The 16651-nt window shown below is 49.1% G+C and overlaps 1 protein-coding gene across 10 annotated transcripts in view; it reads right to left on the reverse strand.

Annotated features, from left to right (window-relative positions):
- CACNA1D (calcium voltage-gated channel subunit alpha1 D) overlaps nt 1-16651 on the reverse strand; it is a 320672-nt gene that overhangs the window by 6695 nt on the left and 297326 nt on the right. For 8 of the 10 annotated variants that reach the window (XM_032161273.2, XM_032161268.2, XM_058442361.1 and 5 more), the window contains 5 exons: nt 5375-5491; nt 4314-4681; nt 3562-3588; nt 2158-2307; nt 574-737 (listed from right to left, as the gene is read on the reverse strand). In XM_032161273.2, the coding sequence (XP_032017164.1) occupies nt 574-737; nt 2158-2307; nt 3562-3588; nt 4314-4681; nt 5375-5491 (826 nt within the window). Of the gene's footprint in view, nt 1-573; nt 738-2157; nt 2308-3561; nt 3589-4313; nt 4682-5374; nt 5492-14620; nt 14719-16651 lie in introns of those variants that run through there. The other 2 variants (XM_032161274.2, XM_058442364.1) reach the window with 2 other exon arrangements.

Below are 16651 nucleotides of genomic sequence, written 5' to 3' on the forward strand. Positions count from 1 at the left end.
GGAGGAGGAGGGGAGATGAGGGAGGAGGAGGAGGAGGGGAGATGAGGGAGGAGGATAAGGCCTGGAGGGGCCGGAGGACAGATGGACACCAGAATGCCCACGTGGCCGTCAGAGGCATGGGGTTTTGCAAGACAGGCCTGGGGCACAGCCAGCTCTGCACTTGAGCCCACTCTTCCCCTTTGGGGGCTCAGTCACCCCATCACAGAGTGGAGCAGGGCTGACAACAGCAAAAGCATGTGTGTGGTTTGCCTACCTCTCAGGACAGTCCCAGGTTCAAAGACAATGCTATGTATGCAAAACACCCTTTACCAGATGTGTGTGCAGTCTTAGGGCCCCACAGCCTCTCTCTTCTCGAAGAGAGTCAAACAGCACTGAAGAGGCTAGAGCTCTATCACGTGGGATATGGATGAGAAAGAAAGGAAAGCAGACACACTCTCTCGCCGGGGGCTGGTCTGGAGGACTAAGGATCCTGACCTGGCAGCATACATCTGTCACCAGCCCCCAGAGCGGGGGTGGAGGGAGAGGCACACTGTTCCCCGGGAGGTTCCACCCAAAACAAAAATCTGGCCTCACATGCTGGGGTGGGAGGTAGTAGGCGTCTCCTTGGAGATCTCCGTGAATCATAGCAAACGGGCGAGTCATCGTCCTCCAAGAATCCTTGGGGGTGATGGTAGCCTTGGGGCCTCTCAAAGTCGATGTTTCTGCCTGGGTATCTGCTGTAGTAGCCATAGTTTTGCCTGGAGGTCAGAGAGGAGGGCAGTAAGGTTCTAGGTAACAAGCTCTGTCACTCAACCCTGCCAGACTGACATCCATGCTCCTCTCCCCACCTCCTCCCTTGGACATAGTAGGACTGGCTGAGAACAAGGCTGGCCTCAGTTTCATGGAAGATTCCAGATGGAGAGCAAGGGCCATTACAGGAAGGTTGGGTACTGGAGGCCTGTGCTGAGGGATGCGCTGGCAGTTTTGATCCCTCAGCTCCAGGGCAAACGTGGATAGCAGATGTCCTGTGAGCCAGGCTCTTACCCACTCATTTCCTCCGTGAGAGCCCCTCTTCTGAGCGCCTTCCCTCTGCCAGGTGCTGGGCACCAGGGACACCAAGATGCGTGAAGCATGAGCCCCACCCTCAATGGGCTTAGAAAATGCCACGAGCACACAGAAATCCAATGCAAGCTGGAAAGGGCCAGTGCTGGAAGAGAGGAACTCACGCGGTTCGTGAGGTTTTCTTTTCTGGGGGTTGGGGGAGGGATTTCAATTCCAGTCATGGAAATAAAAAGCAAGGCCCTAGAGCAGGCCCTTGAGAGGGGGGATGAGGCCAGCAGATGGAGTGAGGGCATCCAAGCAGGGGCCACAGTGTGAGCAAAAGCCCTAGAGAAGGGAACACGAGTTCATCTGGCTCAGAGTCAGTGGTTTCAGAAGTCAGGCATTTGAGGAAGACACGGGAAGGGCTGCGGGAGCAGAGGGTGAGGGTCAGGCTGTGGCTCAGATGCCAGAAGCCACCTCACTGCCATTCCACTTCCACTTCACTGGGCCCCTGGTCACAGTGAGGTGCAGTTCAGAGAAGAGGGTGGAGGGCGATTTTCATCCACCTGTGCGGCCTGCTACGCCTCCTAAAGCAGAGTGCCCATTCTAATCACAAACATTCTTTCTGCAGGACAGAAGCCAGATGGATCCCTCTGCTGAGTGACCCCTTGTTTCTTCATCTCCCCGAGAGACCCCTTGAAGTGGCAGGAGGCAGGTGCTGTGCATGAGGACCTGGCCGAGCTCCAGGCTGGCCAAGCCGCCGTGCACACAGAGCCCTGGGGCTGCCAGAGCTCCAAGTGTTAATTCAGCAAAAACTGATCTCTCCAAAGACGGGGTGGTGGAAAGGCATTAACCCAGCCATGAAGCAGGCCCAGCTCCCATTTCCCAAGCCTTCACTAAAAGGCCTCAGAGGCCCCTAGTGGAAATAAGGCAACAGGTCTAAAAGAATAGCCCTCACCCTGCCTCTCTGTGGCTCTCTTTCTCCAGCTCCACTCTCCCTCTGGCCTGGAGTTTCTGCTCCCATTTTGCTTTTTAGGGGAAGCCCAAGTGCAGCTGCCGGTGGCCCTGGCTTCCTGAGCAGGCCGAGCACCAGGGCAGGGTGGCCTCCTGCTCTCCACAGGAGCCAGAGCAGCTCACCTGCTCCAGGTGGGCGAGCTGTCGTCCTCGTAGCATTCCTCGCTACTGAAATACTCCTGCTCCCCCAAGCAGCGGGGGTCCCTGAAATAGCCATGTATCTCTGGGTCTTCCCGGCAAATAGTTGGGAGCTGTTCATCTCCTGAGTCGGACCTGCAGTTGGGAGAGAGGATCTGAGAACCTGGGCAGGCGGCAGATAATTCCTGCTGCAGCCGCACCTCTGCGTGTGGCCAGCAACCCTGCCCGGGTGCTCCTGGCTTCTCCCAGCATGCACCTGCTTCAGGCAGCACTGGACTGTTCAGGCTTCTGGCAACAGCACCATGTGTGTGTCTGTGTGTGCGGTGTGGCTGCGTGCCAGGATAGGGTCTCTCTCAGTGCCCTGCACAATGTTGGTGTCAAACCATTGTGTCCAGAGGCCTTGGAGCCAAAGGAATAGGTGCAATTTGGAGAACAGAACAAAAAAATGGACCTAGGGAAAAAGACCCTGGGTTCCCAGGGCATCTGCTCTGATCCCTCCCTCTCCTTCTAGTCCCCCAGCTCCAGCCCAGTGTGACTTCAAAACCTGGAACAAAGGAGCTTCCTGGCCACCGACCTGCTATATCAAATCAGGAAGGTCGAGTGTGAATTCTGGATACAGTGCCACAGGGGCAACTGTCACAGAACATGTCCACCATGTTTCCAAAGGCTGCCCTGCCCCAGGAATGTGGGAAGTCTCCCTGAAACCCGGCTCATCCTGGCCTCAGTCCTCAGAATAGGACTTGGTGATGTCAATCCTCTCTCCAAAGGAAGGATGGTACTTCCTCCGACTTCTCCACTTTCTTGCACCCAGCTCGGGCCCACATGGCTCCCGACTTCACTTGACAACATGACACGGGAAGACCCATCATCCTCCCCTGGCTCCCAACAAAATGGGCATTCCGCCCACAATTCAACTCAGGTCAATACGTGTGGAGTGGAATATACTACACATATCTTGAGGGCTACAGGGAAAATGACAAGGTCCCATTCCTGACCTTCAGGACGTTTGGGTCATGCTGCAAAGCACCCACAAGAAGCTTGACCCCAGAGAGCAGCCGGAGCTGCCAGCCACACAGGCTGAGGCCCCTGTAAATGCACAATGGATGCTCCTAGTGCCAGCGTGAGGCCTGCAGGAGCCAGCCCATGGGGTGCACCTTGTGTGTGGACACCAGTCCTTGGATGGCAACAGAGTCGACAGAGATATGGATCGGAAGGTGCCTTTGCTTAGAAGCAACAACCTCTGACCTCTGAGTCCCCAGCCATGAATTATGATAACCTTTAATAGGCTGGCTCGAAGAAGTGTTGCTCATTCTTCAGCACTCAGAGAGGCCAGTTGGTAACATATCATCACAGTATTTAACACAAAAACAGGTAATGAGCAGCACATACCTAATGTAAGTTTCATAATAGCGGGTTCTATCCAGGAAAGGCATAACATGGGAAGGAGGGAGAAGATAAAAGTTAATTTCCAACCAAATTTACAATGCAAACAACAGGCTACCTCCTAGAGTAGGGGTTAGCAAATTATGATTCACCATCCACATAGGGGCTGCCACCTGGCCTTCTATGACCCATGGGCTATAAACGGTTTTTATTGTTATAAAGGATTGAAAAACATAAAAAAAAACCTGAAGACAAAAAATATCTCATCATATGCAAATATATGAAGTTCAAATTTCAGTGACCATAGGGAAATTTTAATGGGACACAGCCACACACCCAATTCACTTACATATTTCACACTGCAACGGCAGAGCTGAGAAGCTGCAAGACTGTATGGTCCTCAAAGCCTAAAATATTGACTCACTGACCCTTTAGAGAAACAATTCACCAATCCCTGTTGCACAGTATGTGAGCACAATTGAGAGGTGGATTTTGTGGCTGCTGCTGTTTTAAGGCCCCTCGGCCTCCCCCATACAGGATGTAGGATGGCACGTGGCCCTTATCCTTTAGGTCCATCACGTGGAGAGTGTCAGAGGCGGCAGTGACCTGGGGGGCACTCACAGATCCTGACACAAATGCCTACGGGGAACCTCCTCCATGCCCCGGAGCACAGAGGACAGACCCGCCTTGCTCCTTGGGACTAGATGCAACACGGGCAGACACCACATGAGCCAGTCCAAACACATCGTCAAGGTTACCTTTTCACACTGGACCTTCTCTGAGGCTCCCGGTCAGGCTTGTGGGAAGAATGATGCCCATTTTCAGACACATGCTCAAGGTTCCCAATGCTGGGCCGCTTTCCATGGGCAGCTTTGGACATATTGGCATTATTGAGATTGGCATTTGTTGAGGTGGGAACTTGCTTTCCTATGGAATTATGGTTATGATGGTTATGACACACCGAATTTCCTGCTGGAGGAAACAGCGGTTTCTCAGTATCACTTGCAGGTGGAATTGAAGGCCTTTGGACATGCAGGGGACGGTGGGTGGTATTGGTCTGCTGAAGGGAATCTCTCCTATCACTATTAACATGATTGACATGGTTTCCAAGCAGGGCACCATTTCTCTGCAAAATAATGGGAGACAACACCAGGTAATTTAACAAGTATTTGATGCAGACTAGCTATGTTAGGTAACTTTTTCTACATGAAAAACAAATTCTAGGCAAGTTCCGTAGGATTCCTGTAAAACAATCTGAGTGTCTCAATGATCAGGGTGAATGTAACTGTGTGGCAGTTGGTCCCCCTGAGATGAGGAAGGTTACCGATTTCCTGAGCTGGGGAGCAAGCTGTCGGCTGTCACTCGAGTGTGCTCTTCCAGTTGCTCCAAGTTGGGGTGACTTATACCCAGCTGGGCTGGCTGGTGGCCCCAAGGTTGGGCATGCTCTCTGGGCTGGGGGACTGAGAGCCAGCTGGCAGATCAAAGAGCTGGCTCGGGAAGGAGGAGGGTAGCAAGGGCAGCTGCCGGAAGGACTCAGGATGCCCATCCACATGGCCAGCGGCTGTGGCTGAGCTCCTCAGAAGCAGGCAGTTGAGGGGAAGGTGGGTAAGCTCAGGAAGAGAGCTGGCCTGGCCCTAGAAGAGGTGCTGATGCCTGGGGAGGGTCTGTAGGAGGGGGAGGGTGTGGTCTGAAAGCCCCTCTAGGCCCTGGGGTTGGGCTGCATTCTCCAGACTCTTCTGTGGATGATTAACTGCCCAAACTGGAGTCCTGCCCTGCTATTTCCAGATGGCCAGTGTGTAGCTAGGCGTGGAATAATTACTTTGAACACATCATCTTCTTCTTCTCGTTTTGTTTCCTCAGGCTCGTCATCTTGCAAATCACACGATATAGCACGCCGGATTTCTGGCCCAATGTCATGCAGTGTCCTTAATCCCGCCTAGATCAATGAAAATGGCAGAACAGGTTAGACCACACATGGGCCCTGGGGCCAGCCTGGGTCCTGGCTTTGTTCCTTCCTGATTCAGCGGTGGGGAGGAAGGCCTCCCCAAAAGCCAATCCCGGGCACTGACTGATGTCACTGAAGGCAGTCTAAGGGTTGTTGGTATGGTCAGGCATCCAGATGGTCAAGAAAGTCCCAGGTAGGATGCCTGAGGCCTGCAACCCAGTAATCTCCTTTGCAAAACCCCCACTTCCAAGGAACACTGCCTGGTTACTAGTGCTAGGGTCTGCCAAGCCAAGAGCCTATGCCCCCGTCTCAGTGACAGTCTTCAGTAGGCTCGCCTACAAGAGCCCTATCTCTCCAAGCCCAGAGCAGGGCAAGGAGCACAGCCCGGCCGATCTAAAGTGAGGGTGATGTGGACTCCCTTGCTGCAGAAGCCTAGGTGTAGGCGCCAGAGGCACAAGCAGACCAAGCAGCCCTCGGGCCACTGGTTCTGCTAAAAAGCCATGGAACGAGTGAGTGACACAACACACCGCAACCACCAGCACACTCGGACCACGACGGAGCAGACTGACACGCACACAGACCCGGCCGCTGTGGTCATCAGGATACCCTGGCCTGTAGCCTGTGTGCAGGCTGAGAACTCACCAACAGGGGGTCCGCTTTTTGAAGATCACAACAAATTGAAAGTGGCTCATCAGCCTTTGCAGGCAGTGCAAGACCCACCAGAAGACACCACTGGTAGATCCCTCCGGGCCCGTCACAGATACTCTGCATCTCCCCTGGCGCCCTCACAGCTGCCTTCCTCACTGTGGTCCCTGCTATGTTGAGACAGGGCCCAGGAGAAGCCCTTCCATTGTTCACGACTTCATCAGGGAAGCGTTCCAAGATGCTTATGCATGGTGCATGGAGGAAGGTACTGCTCCAGCTCTGAGAGAATTATGATGTTTTGACCACCAGTTTGAAGGAAAACAGTATGCTGAGTTAAAGACTAATAGGGACTGTAGGGCAACTTTATCCTTTTCCACAGAAAGACCTGCATCTGAAGAAGGCATGTCCTCTCTGCCCTGGGTCTAGGGTCCTGTATCCAGGCAGCCCCTCCTCACTCACTGGCAGTCTGCCCACAGTTCCATAGCCATAAAGGCCTGGAGAACAGCTAAGACACTGGATGTGCAGCAAATGCTTCAACCTCAGGGTGGTTTGCAAAGGAAAACTGGGCTAAGTGGTGGGTCCTCAGGGGAGGAGACCGCTTCCCTGTCCTTCCTCCACAATACCTGTTAGCATGTGGGCAGCTGTGGCAAGGACAGAGAGGCATGATGACCATCCCTGAGACAAGCATGTGGTAGAACAGATGCCCAGCAGTGGTTCAGGGAGGAGGAGGGGATGGTGGCTGCAGTCTGGCCAGATCCATCAGGGCTGGGTCCCACTGGTCTGGGGATGCTCAAAACTGGTCCCGTGCAGTTGCCAATGCCAGTGCTGGTGATGTTAATTTAGAATGTAAAGCCACACAGGAACTTCTCAAGAGGCCCTTATAAAAATAGCCCGGTGCATAAAAGCACTCAGCCTTTGAGACAATTCTGCTATAAATGGTGCCAGGTTGGGTTTGGTTTGAACCATTCTGTGAAGATAGAACAGCAGATCTTTCCATTTAGTGAATTCTGAAGGTGAAGGAAAAGCTAGGAATGAAAGCTTTAAGCTTCCTGGCTAGGAATGCTGAGATCTTATAGGGGACAGACAGTCATGTCCCGGGTCAAACCAAGACAGTTCTTGGGGTGGTCAGGGAGGCTGCTGCTTGCTCTCCTGTCCCTCTGATCACAGGCTCAGGATGCACGTGTGTATGCTTGTGCATACACACACACACACACACACACACACACACACACACACACACACTTTCCCTCTCTCAGGATCCACGAGTTCAGCACATCTGAGCCTGGAAAGTCATTTGGTTCTGAGGTGGACCCACCTGCCATTCTCATGGAAACATCAAGAAGGCAACTGTAATGCTATGTTGGTAAAAGCTCTTACACAGCACAGCTGCAGGAATGTGAAGAAAGGTCATACCCGGCAGTACTAAACAGCCACGTTTCATTCATTCAGAGCTTCCTAGGGTACATCATCAAGGGATGGTGAGCTAAGCAAGGGTTTCACTTCTGATTTTGGATCAACTGGGAAGAAAAGTCTGTTACATATCTAAGGCTCCCAAACAAAAAGACCAGGTTTGAGACACCTGCTGCTGCTTCCACAAAATAAACACAGGTTATAATGCACTCAAGTCAACACCCCCAAGTAAATTTGGTACATTAATCCATATTACAAGGCAGTAAAGGCCAGGAATGCTCCCAAGTTTAAACAACATATAATCCTATTTACTGTCATTCAACTGATTGGACTAGGTCTGATTAAAAGAAATAGAAAACTATTTATTTGGATAATTTTTAACATCATCCTCTGTTGACGGGTTGACATTTCACTGAAATACACATATAACATAATTGCATAATAGAAACAAAAACTGTCTCCAGCACATCTTCAGTGATACACAAGATTAGGATTTAGTTGACAAGATAGTGCAATGAACAGACATGGGACAGAGAATTTGTTTGCAACATAAATCATGGAGAAGGTTGAAAGGTGGCCCAAGTTGCCACTTCCAAAGACAAATAATGACAACATATTTATTAAAGAGACATTAGAGGAGGAGAGAAAGGATCGCTCTTCCCAGACACAGAAGCAGAGTGTCAGAAATCATGATTATATTCTGCTTGTTCCAGGCAGGAAAAAACACACCTTATAAGAGTCAGGGACTGACTCTAATTTTTCACATGTGTTCTGGGGAGGGCCAGGTCAGGCTGTCCCCCACGACTGGGAGTGAGGGAAACAGATGTTCCCAAACTAGAATTGACATGAAGCTTAAGCACAGCACCCTGAATTTATTACATATCACAAAACATGGTAATGAAGTTTTTCTAGCACACCTATCAAGCTAAAAGGTAGCTTAGGCTGCTCCCAAAATTCCATAGGCACAAGTTCCAATCCCCAGAAATACAGAAAACTATCTTAGACTCTTGAAAAAATTACTTTTCCACAGCCCTAAAAAAAAGAACATTTTTTTTTCTTGGGATAAACACTTTACAATCAGTAAAATTATCTATTCTTTCATATTTCATATCTGTGTCTACCTCTATCAGCAAAATACTATTTTAATTTGAAGAGTGGTCATTAGCACTTAAACCAACACAATCAAAGCCATATAAAGTCATTCCATTAACATCACAGCAGAAATATGGTTTTGAAGAAACACAGAGTTGCTATAAAATATAAACATTATTGACTTATTTTAAGATGTCCAATCTTATAAAATATTAAACAGAATCAAGCCTAGTTTCTGGTTGATTTTAAAATGCTAGATGTTATCATAAATATTTTTAAAAAAAGAAATGTTGGCGCTTTGCCTGTAGACTGCTGCTTAAAATTTTACACACCATTTAGTTGGAATTTCATACTCTATTGAATGATGAAGTTACCAAAAAAACTAAAATGTCTCAGAACACTTCTGAATAGCATAACATGATGATATTTTGACATCAAATATGAACACCCATTTACCTTTCTTTCTCCTGCCCACTTTTAGGTTAAGTTTCTCCTGCCTAGATGCATTTGCAATGCTTTTGCTGCCTGTGTCCCTAAGCTAGCTCCATCAGACACACCAGCCATCTGCCAGCCCTCATAGCACCACAGCAAGCATGCACAAGTGCCCAGAGCCCCGCCCTGGACCTACACTGTAGCAGTGGAGATAAGAGATGCACGTCTCTAGTCGGGACTGGGCCAGGCCATTCATCTTCAGGATACAAGTGCCAGGCTTTGAGACTCCAGCCAAAGAACCCTGCCTGGCAGAGCCTGTTCCCCATCACAGGCAGGCTGCACTCAGCCTAGGCTGGCCCTGCATCCAGTCATCTCGCTGGTGACAAGTTCTGGTTAACCCTTTAGCACGATTCAGTCTATACCCAATGAGAGGGGACCTTTTTAGACTAGTTCCATTAGAAAACAGAATGAGATTAAGTTCTTATGGAATAAACCTGCTCATCTGCAAGCTGCCGTCCGCCTCCTCAGCACATCACACGTGGGCACACCCCTTATTTTGTCACCACTCTCCTCCAGGGAAAATGTGATGGTGGCCTTTGTGTCCATTGTGAATGGTCCTCGTGTCAGATATAAAGGGTTGGAATCCTGGTGCTCTGTTAGTCATCCACAGTGATTCCAACCCTCACTGAAAAGTCAGAGGTAACATGACCCCCACAAGCTCCCCTAGGGGTTGCACTATTCCCGTCACTTGGAAAGATAAAGGAAACTTTAAAGAAATTATCTAAAATATGACCTTTGCCTGCACACAATCTGAGAGCTCTCTGTTATTCTTGGTGCAGTCAAGAATCTGATTCTGTTGTAATTTTAACAACCGAATCAGAAAAAGTCTTGCCAGTTTCCTGATAATAGAGCATTCTGTAAAGTTTAGGCTTAGCAGAAGCTGTAAATCACAACTTCTATTCTGATAGAATCTTTATACCAGTCATTGTGAGCTTACATACAAATATTCCACTAGATTCTGGGAGGAAGGGAGAGCCAAGGTTATTCTCATGTGGTTAAATTATGTGCCCCAATGAGTCAAAAGCTCAGTGAGGACTCTTGGCCCCTAAGCCTATTCTTCCTGTGACACTGGGCTGCCTCACTTCTCCCAAACTCCCCACCTCGACCGCCACCCAGGCAAAGTCACTGCGCCTACTGGGAAAGAGTGCTGGATTGGAATCTGAGTCACACACTCACTCACCTATAGTCACGACTGTGGGGTGTCACCTGATCAAGGCTAACCCTCTTGTGACTACTCTAGCAAAGCTCTTATATTCCTAAGTCAGCACGGAGATGACAAATGATCACAAGTTATCCCTGAAACGGATCCTGTTTGGCACACATCCTTGGTCCCAGTTGTGCACTTAGGGGAGCTGATTTTTAAAAACACTTTCTATCCTGCCCTGATTCAGACCATCACACCTGCAGATCAGCACAGGCAGCAAGAATCGGCCATGCTAGACGAATGGGGACACAGGCAGCTCCATGCCTCAGGGGAGTGGGCTGAGACTGGGAAGGGGCTGGAGTGGGAGAAGGGCTCCAGTTAGGGCAGTGCCACTGCACAGGAGCCTCTTTAACAAAGGACATGATTAAAAAGCTCCAGCACCCTCTGCCTTTAGGGGGACCTAGTAGCATTCCCCCAAAGCAGTTCTCAGGTATGTTCTGGGGACCTTGGGGCATCCCAAGACACCATCAGGGGTCCATGAGGTCACTGTGATTTGCATAACATAAGGATGTTCTTTGCCTTCAACACTCTCATCCTCTCATGAGAGCACAGTGAGGTTTTCAAAGGCTGCCTGATGCATGATGTCATCACCCTGGCGTCTTTGTGCTTGCATATTCTTGTTTTAAAAACTGCTCAGTTTTAATTTCTAAGACAGTAAATACTGACACACAAGGGTCTTCAATAATGTAGAGTATAAAAGGGTCCGAAGACCAAAAAGTTTGATAACTGCTGATCAATCTGTCCTCCAACAGGCACTACTACTTTTTCCTCAAGTGTAGACTTTTTACCCCATCTAGGATTCCCAGTCTTCTGTGGACCTTTCTTTACTCTTGGAAGAAATGGCCTTCCTATGGCTTCCCTGAGCCAGCCTTTGGGACTGCTGAATGGGTTGCCTTCACCATACGTTAGAATTATGTGCCCTTCCAAGATCTCAAACAGCTGTGTCCCTTAGGTCTAAGAGGTGCCAAGGAGAATGAACTCACCTGGGTTTCTACCCACCCTGGAACTGTTAGTAAGTCTTAGCCAGCTCCTTCGCACAGATCATCTAATCATGACACAATTGGGCTGCCAAAGGACACTAGGTGAATGGTACTAAATAACAAGCCACGATAATTACCACCTTTTACTACTACGTCACATCACTTCTTTGCAGCAACTCTTTCTTCTCAAAGACTCCTGAACATAATTATTATTCCCAAAGGAACGAGATCTCCCCACTTTCAGAAAGAGTATAGAATGTAGTACCCAATAGTCCAGTGGATTTCATTTTTAATTGGGTTGTTAGACAGTATAAGCTATTTGAGAAGAGCCTGATGCCCAGTCTTACCTTTGCTTCCCTACAATGTATACTGGCCTGCCTCTCATCTTCTATCCAGGAGCTGAAGAGTTTAGCCTATGGATGCTGGTGTTGGGGGTGCCAAGTTTGCTGTGTGTGTCTGTGAAGATTCTAAATAATGAACTTGAGTCGTCTCTCACAACTATGACTACACTAAAAGCTACACTTCTCTGCCAAGGCTTTAAGAGAAATGACAGCGGTGTCTCTGCAGTTTGACTGCAAACCAAGTTTCAGGAAGCCTTCTTTCCCTTTTGAGTTGAAGCTGGAAGCAGCTTTCCTGATTCCTGGCTGTCTTTTCTAAGCTGGCCTTGGCTACCAACCTTAGCCAATGCCATTCCCCAGCAACACAGCCAGGCCCAAGTGGAGAAGACTCTCTTGTTCCATTTAAATCACTTCCTAAGTCCCATCTAGAAAGTGGTCACTTGTCAGTTTTTGCTTATTTGAGGAGCGTGGAGAAGGCACGTGGAAACGCCGCCCACTTGAATCGCTTGGGGCCTTTCTGCCGAGGCCTGAGTGTATGGAACCTTGGATCTAGAAGGTCGGTCACACCAGCCCTCTGAGACAGAGTGACACATACAGGGGGTAGGCACGTGCCATCCTTCAGCACTGAATCAACTCAACATCGGGTGGGTCAAAGACAGACAGAGGGACTGACAGAGGGACTGACGGACCCCCACAGGGCTGACGGGCTTCCCTTTCAGGGATGATACATCACATTCTTCATAAATTCTTATAACTTAATATACCCAGGTGCTGCCCAGTCAGAGCAGAAGTGGGCCTTTGGATCACAGCAGGGTCCTGGAGGCTCCCTGCAATGCCAGGCACTAGATCTGTAGCTGCTGGGTCACAGAGCAGTCTCAGGAGGGGCTAGACTGCTGGCAGTGGGGAAGGAGACTCAGGTGCTAGGGTAACAGCGGTTGATACCAGGTGCAGCTGTGCTTCAACATCCTGACAAGTGGCCTGGCCACACTGGAGTGTTCCCCGCTTTCTACCCCACCCCCCACATCACCATGTGGTGCAGCACAAAGCAGTCAAACCTGCCCTTGGGCCCTATGGACTGTGCTGTGAGAACCCACAACACCTACTGTGAGCTCCTGGATCTTAACTAGTCTGCACACTTATACACATGGGGGCAGAGTTGGGAGCTAGGCCCATTTCCATAATGAGGACAGCAGGTCCACTGAAGTCCAGGTAGGTCAGACCTCTTGGTACAGTGAGGACTGCAGCCAAGGGCAAATGTCATAGGCACAAAAGACATCACTGGAAAAGACCCTGAGGCTGGGACTGACCCTGTCAGTCATGCCTAGGACAAGCCTCCAGAAAGCATACTTCCCACTGGTGACATTGCTCTCACCCTCTGCCTAGCCTTTGGGACTCCTGCCCTCCCAGGATGCTTAGAAGAGTGTCCACTTCTACAGGAATAGGGCCCCCCCCAGAGTTTGCTGGCTCTCTCTTCCCCTGTCTCCGCACACCCCACATACATACACATGCACTCGCACACACACACAGCTTCCAGCCTATACACATCAGGGCAGGTGAAAGGGGCTCATAAGCCCTTCTTTTCTCTACACACTTCAGATGCTTCAGTTTTTTTAGATTCTTCCGCATGACCTCTGCACTATGGCTACTTTGAATGTTGACCTTAAAACCCCAGCTGGCCACTTTGGGTGTCTTGGGCTCAGCATCAGATATACAGACTCCAACCACCACTTGGAATCAGCTGAGAATTTGAGATCAGACACCCTTATCGACCAACATCTTGGGCAAAAATCTGCTATTCTTAAGATGTGAAAATGCAACCTGCAGAGTTACCTCTGTTGACATCTTTGTGCATTGCCTAGATATCGTTAAAAGGGGGGAATTCTCCTTCTCAATGGGTAAGTACGGTACAGAACAGAAAAGAGATCAAAGGAAAACAAGAATTTCTTAAAGTTCTGGTAGTAAACAGGCATATGACATTATTATTGTTGTAGTCTTAATATGCAATTATACGTTCAAAGTGCTTTACAATCACTTAGCTATTCCTCACAACAGCCCTGTGAGGTAGGTCGACATTATTAACCCCATTTTACAGATGGGGGAAACTGAGGCACAGAGCGGTTAAGTGTCTTGCCCAAGGTCACGCAGCAAGTGAATGCTGAAACTGGGACTAGAACCCAGGTTCCCTGACTCCCAGTGTCCTTGAAACTAGACCACACTGCTTCCAAAGAGGCATCCCCAGACTGGCTCTGAGCACGAATTAAAGACGGACAATGTTAGATGAGGTTTGGGTGTGGTGGTGTTTCCTGTGGACACGTTAAGATGGAACCTGAGGTGTTGCCTGGATTGGTTTTGGCATGCGGGTGTATGTGTTAGTTTCAATGGGTGTATCTGAGCTTCCTGGCCTGTCCACTTCTCACTGTATTCTGGACTGGGTCACTGCAGAGAGCAGGGCCGGATGCTCAGGAGGTCACGGTGGACTGGCATACAAAAGGAACTCTGTCAGCTCAGCGCCGAGGGGCCTGTCAGTCTTTGGGAGTTCGGGCAAACTAGGGATGCAGGACTTTGGAATGGAGTCAGATGCCCACCTTAGGCATGTCTGCTTAATCTTTTTATTTTTATTTTTAATTTTTTGTTTTACTGGCCAGCATCAGGAAGTTGTGTTCATTTCATTTCTCTGTGGGGCAGCTGTCCCCCTCCTTTGCTCTCTCTCACTCTTTCCCTTTCTCTGAGTCTCTGCTTGGAAGGGAAAACTGTTAAGCCTTGTGCGTTCCCTTTCACGAAAAAGAACCACCGTGAGCAACGTCCGCGACAGGCAGCCCTGGCTCCGCAGATGAGCCACGGCCCCGCTTCCACCTTCCGGAGGAGTGCTTTGCTTGGAAGGGGTCTCCCTGGGGCCTTGGGTCTGCTTTTTCCTGCATTTCTTCTGAAATGCTGTTTCAGTAGAAATAAGCCCACTTGAGACTTTTCCCTTTCAAGGCCTTAGCCACAAACGCCTTCCGACTAACCAGCTTGGTGCCGTAGCTCAGGCAGAAAATTCTAAAGCATCCGTTCAAGCATCTGAAACAAACGAATCAGCCAGTGAAATCTCATCTGTTAGCATCTGTTCTCCTCTTAGATTAAAAAAAGAAAAAAATTTAAAAAGAGGCTTTTGATGGCTTCAGGTAGAATCATGCTTAAAAAAATTAACAAAACAAAACTCCACTACTTTTTAGACTAAGGTGACCAGGCAACAGGTGTTTGATCTTCTACAGTTTAAATCTCTGTGGAGGATCCCATTTTCTTCTGTCTTTATGCATTGAGCCTCCCTAAGAAGACCACGTGGGGCACATCAGGGGCTGAGAGTCCTTTGCTTCTTATATACCACCCACATCTCTCCTCAACCACCTGCATCGCCAACTGGCGGCTTGTGCACAGGCTTTACAATTATTCAACTTAACAACCTAATTCTTTATAGCTAGAAATAATGGTCTCCTCCTTAAACCAAACTTCCAAACAGGCAAAAGGACTATCCCTCCAAAGCTTTCCTACGATGGAGATGGAAAGGCTCCCATCTGGGATGAGTGGGGGACATAGCGTCCTCGGATTCCACTGGAGTGCGTGTCTTTTGCAGAAAGGAAATTCTCGAATGTTAAAAGAAAGAGAAATGAACAAAACTTTTCCCACTTTGGGGTCTTTTTCTTATCCACAAGACACTGGACTAATGAGTGTCTGTAACTTGCACAGATGTCCTCATCCAGAAGGTCTGATGGGACATTCAGCATGCCTTGCTGTCTGCTGGGAGGAGGACTGAGAATTTTCATGGCTGCATGGCTGTGTTCCTCTATTTATTTGCCCCTCGTGGAAACTCGTAGGTCACTCGGCTGTAGCAACAATGGATGACAAGCGAATGCTGAGTCAACCCAAAGTGAACATGGCATGTAGGAGATGCGCAAGAGGAAATTAAAAAAGGCCTGATGCAGCTTCTCTCTGGTTCCCTCTGTAGAGGGGCTGGAGAGAAGGTTGGTTTTAATGATGAAGATGGATGGAAGGATGGAAACTGCACACTCATTCAGACCACAGAGGCCAGAAGACACTGGATGCCGAGCTCCTTCCCACACACGGATCCAGGAGCTCAAGCCATTCCCCTTCATGTGGGAGGCAGCATTGCAGTTGGTCTGAACACAGGGAGATCAGATGGAGCCCACAGGGTTCAAAACCACAGTGCGTATGTGTGTCATTGAAAAAAACATTCCCTGGGGGTGGGGGCGCAGAGGTCTTGGGCCCGTCCTGGAAGCTGTTCAGACAGACTGCACCCTCTGCAGCACAAGCATGCACATGCCTAGGTCCGCACTTCTGCGCTCACACTGCGACGGCCATGCTCCACTTTCCATTAGCACGCAGTCTGCCAGCCATGGGGCACCCTGCCGTGGGAGGAGGCAAGCCATCCCCCATCTCAACAGGCCACTCCCACTCTCAGGGGCTTCCCAAGGCTGTGTCCTTGTCCTAGTTACACTGGTGGTACATCTCTCCCACTGCCGTCCCACCAAATTTTCCTAACAGCTACATCGTCACCCGGTATTTCATCACGCAGAAACGAAAGCCTACTCATGCTAATTAAACATGGAGTAACAAATCACACTCACAGCCATTTCTACAGCACAGGAAGCCAAAATGCAATTAGAATTATCCTTCAAGGAGACAAAAAAAAATGTCTATGTTTAATGTTTCAGAATCAAGTACATTTTCAGTTTCTCTGTTAAGATTATGAACACAACTTAATTTTCCAGGCTGCATTCTCAACATAAATTACAGACGATGCTTCAACTCCCAGTGGAGCCATGCGAAAATATGTTGGTATCATCTAACTGGAAATGTTTGCATTTCATCAATAAAATGAAACTCTATAAACAATAAAATGAAAAACGTTTAGGAGAAACCCTCAACATTATTGCAACACAAAGCAAGAGAGTCTTTTAACCCACAACCTGCCGCTGTATCATTCATGCCATTT

Source organism: Hylobates moloch, unplaced genomic scaffold, assembly GCF_009828535.3.
Source record: "Hylobates moloch isolate HMO894 unplaced genomic scaffold, HMol_V3 SCAFFOLD_8, whole genome shotgun sequence".
Classification (NCBI taxonomy): Eukaryota; Metazoa; Chordata; class Mammalia; order Primates; family Hylobatidae; genus Hylobates; species Hylobates moloch.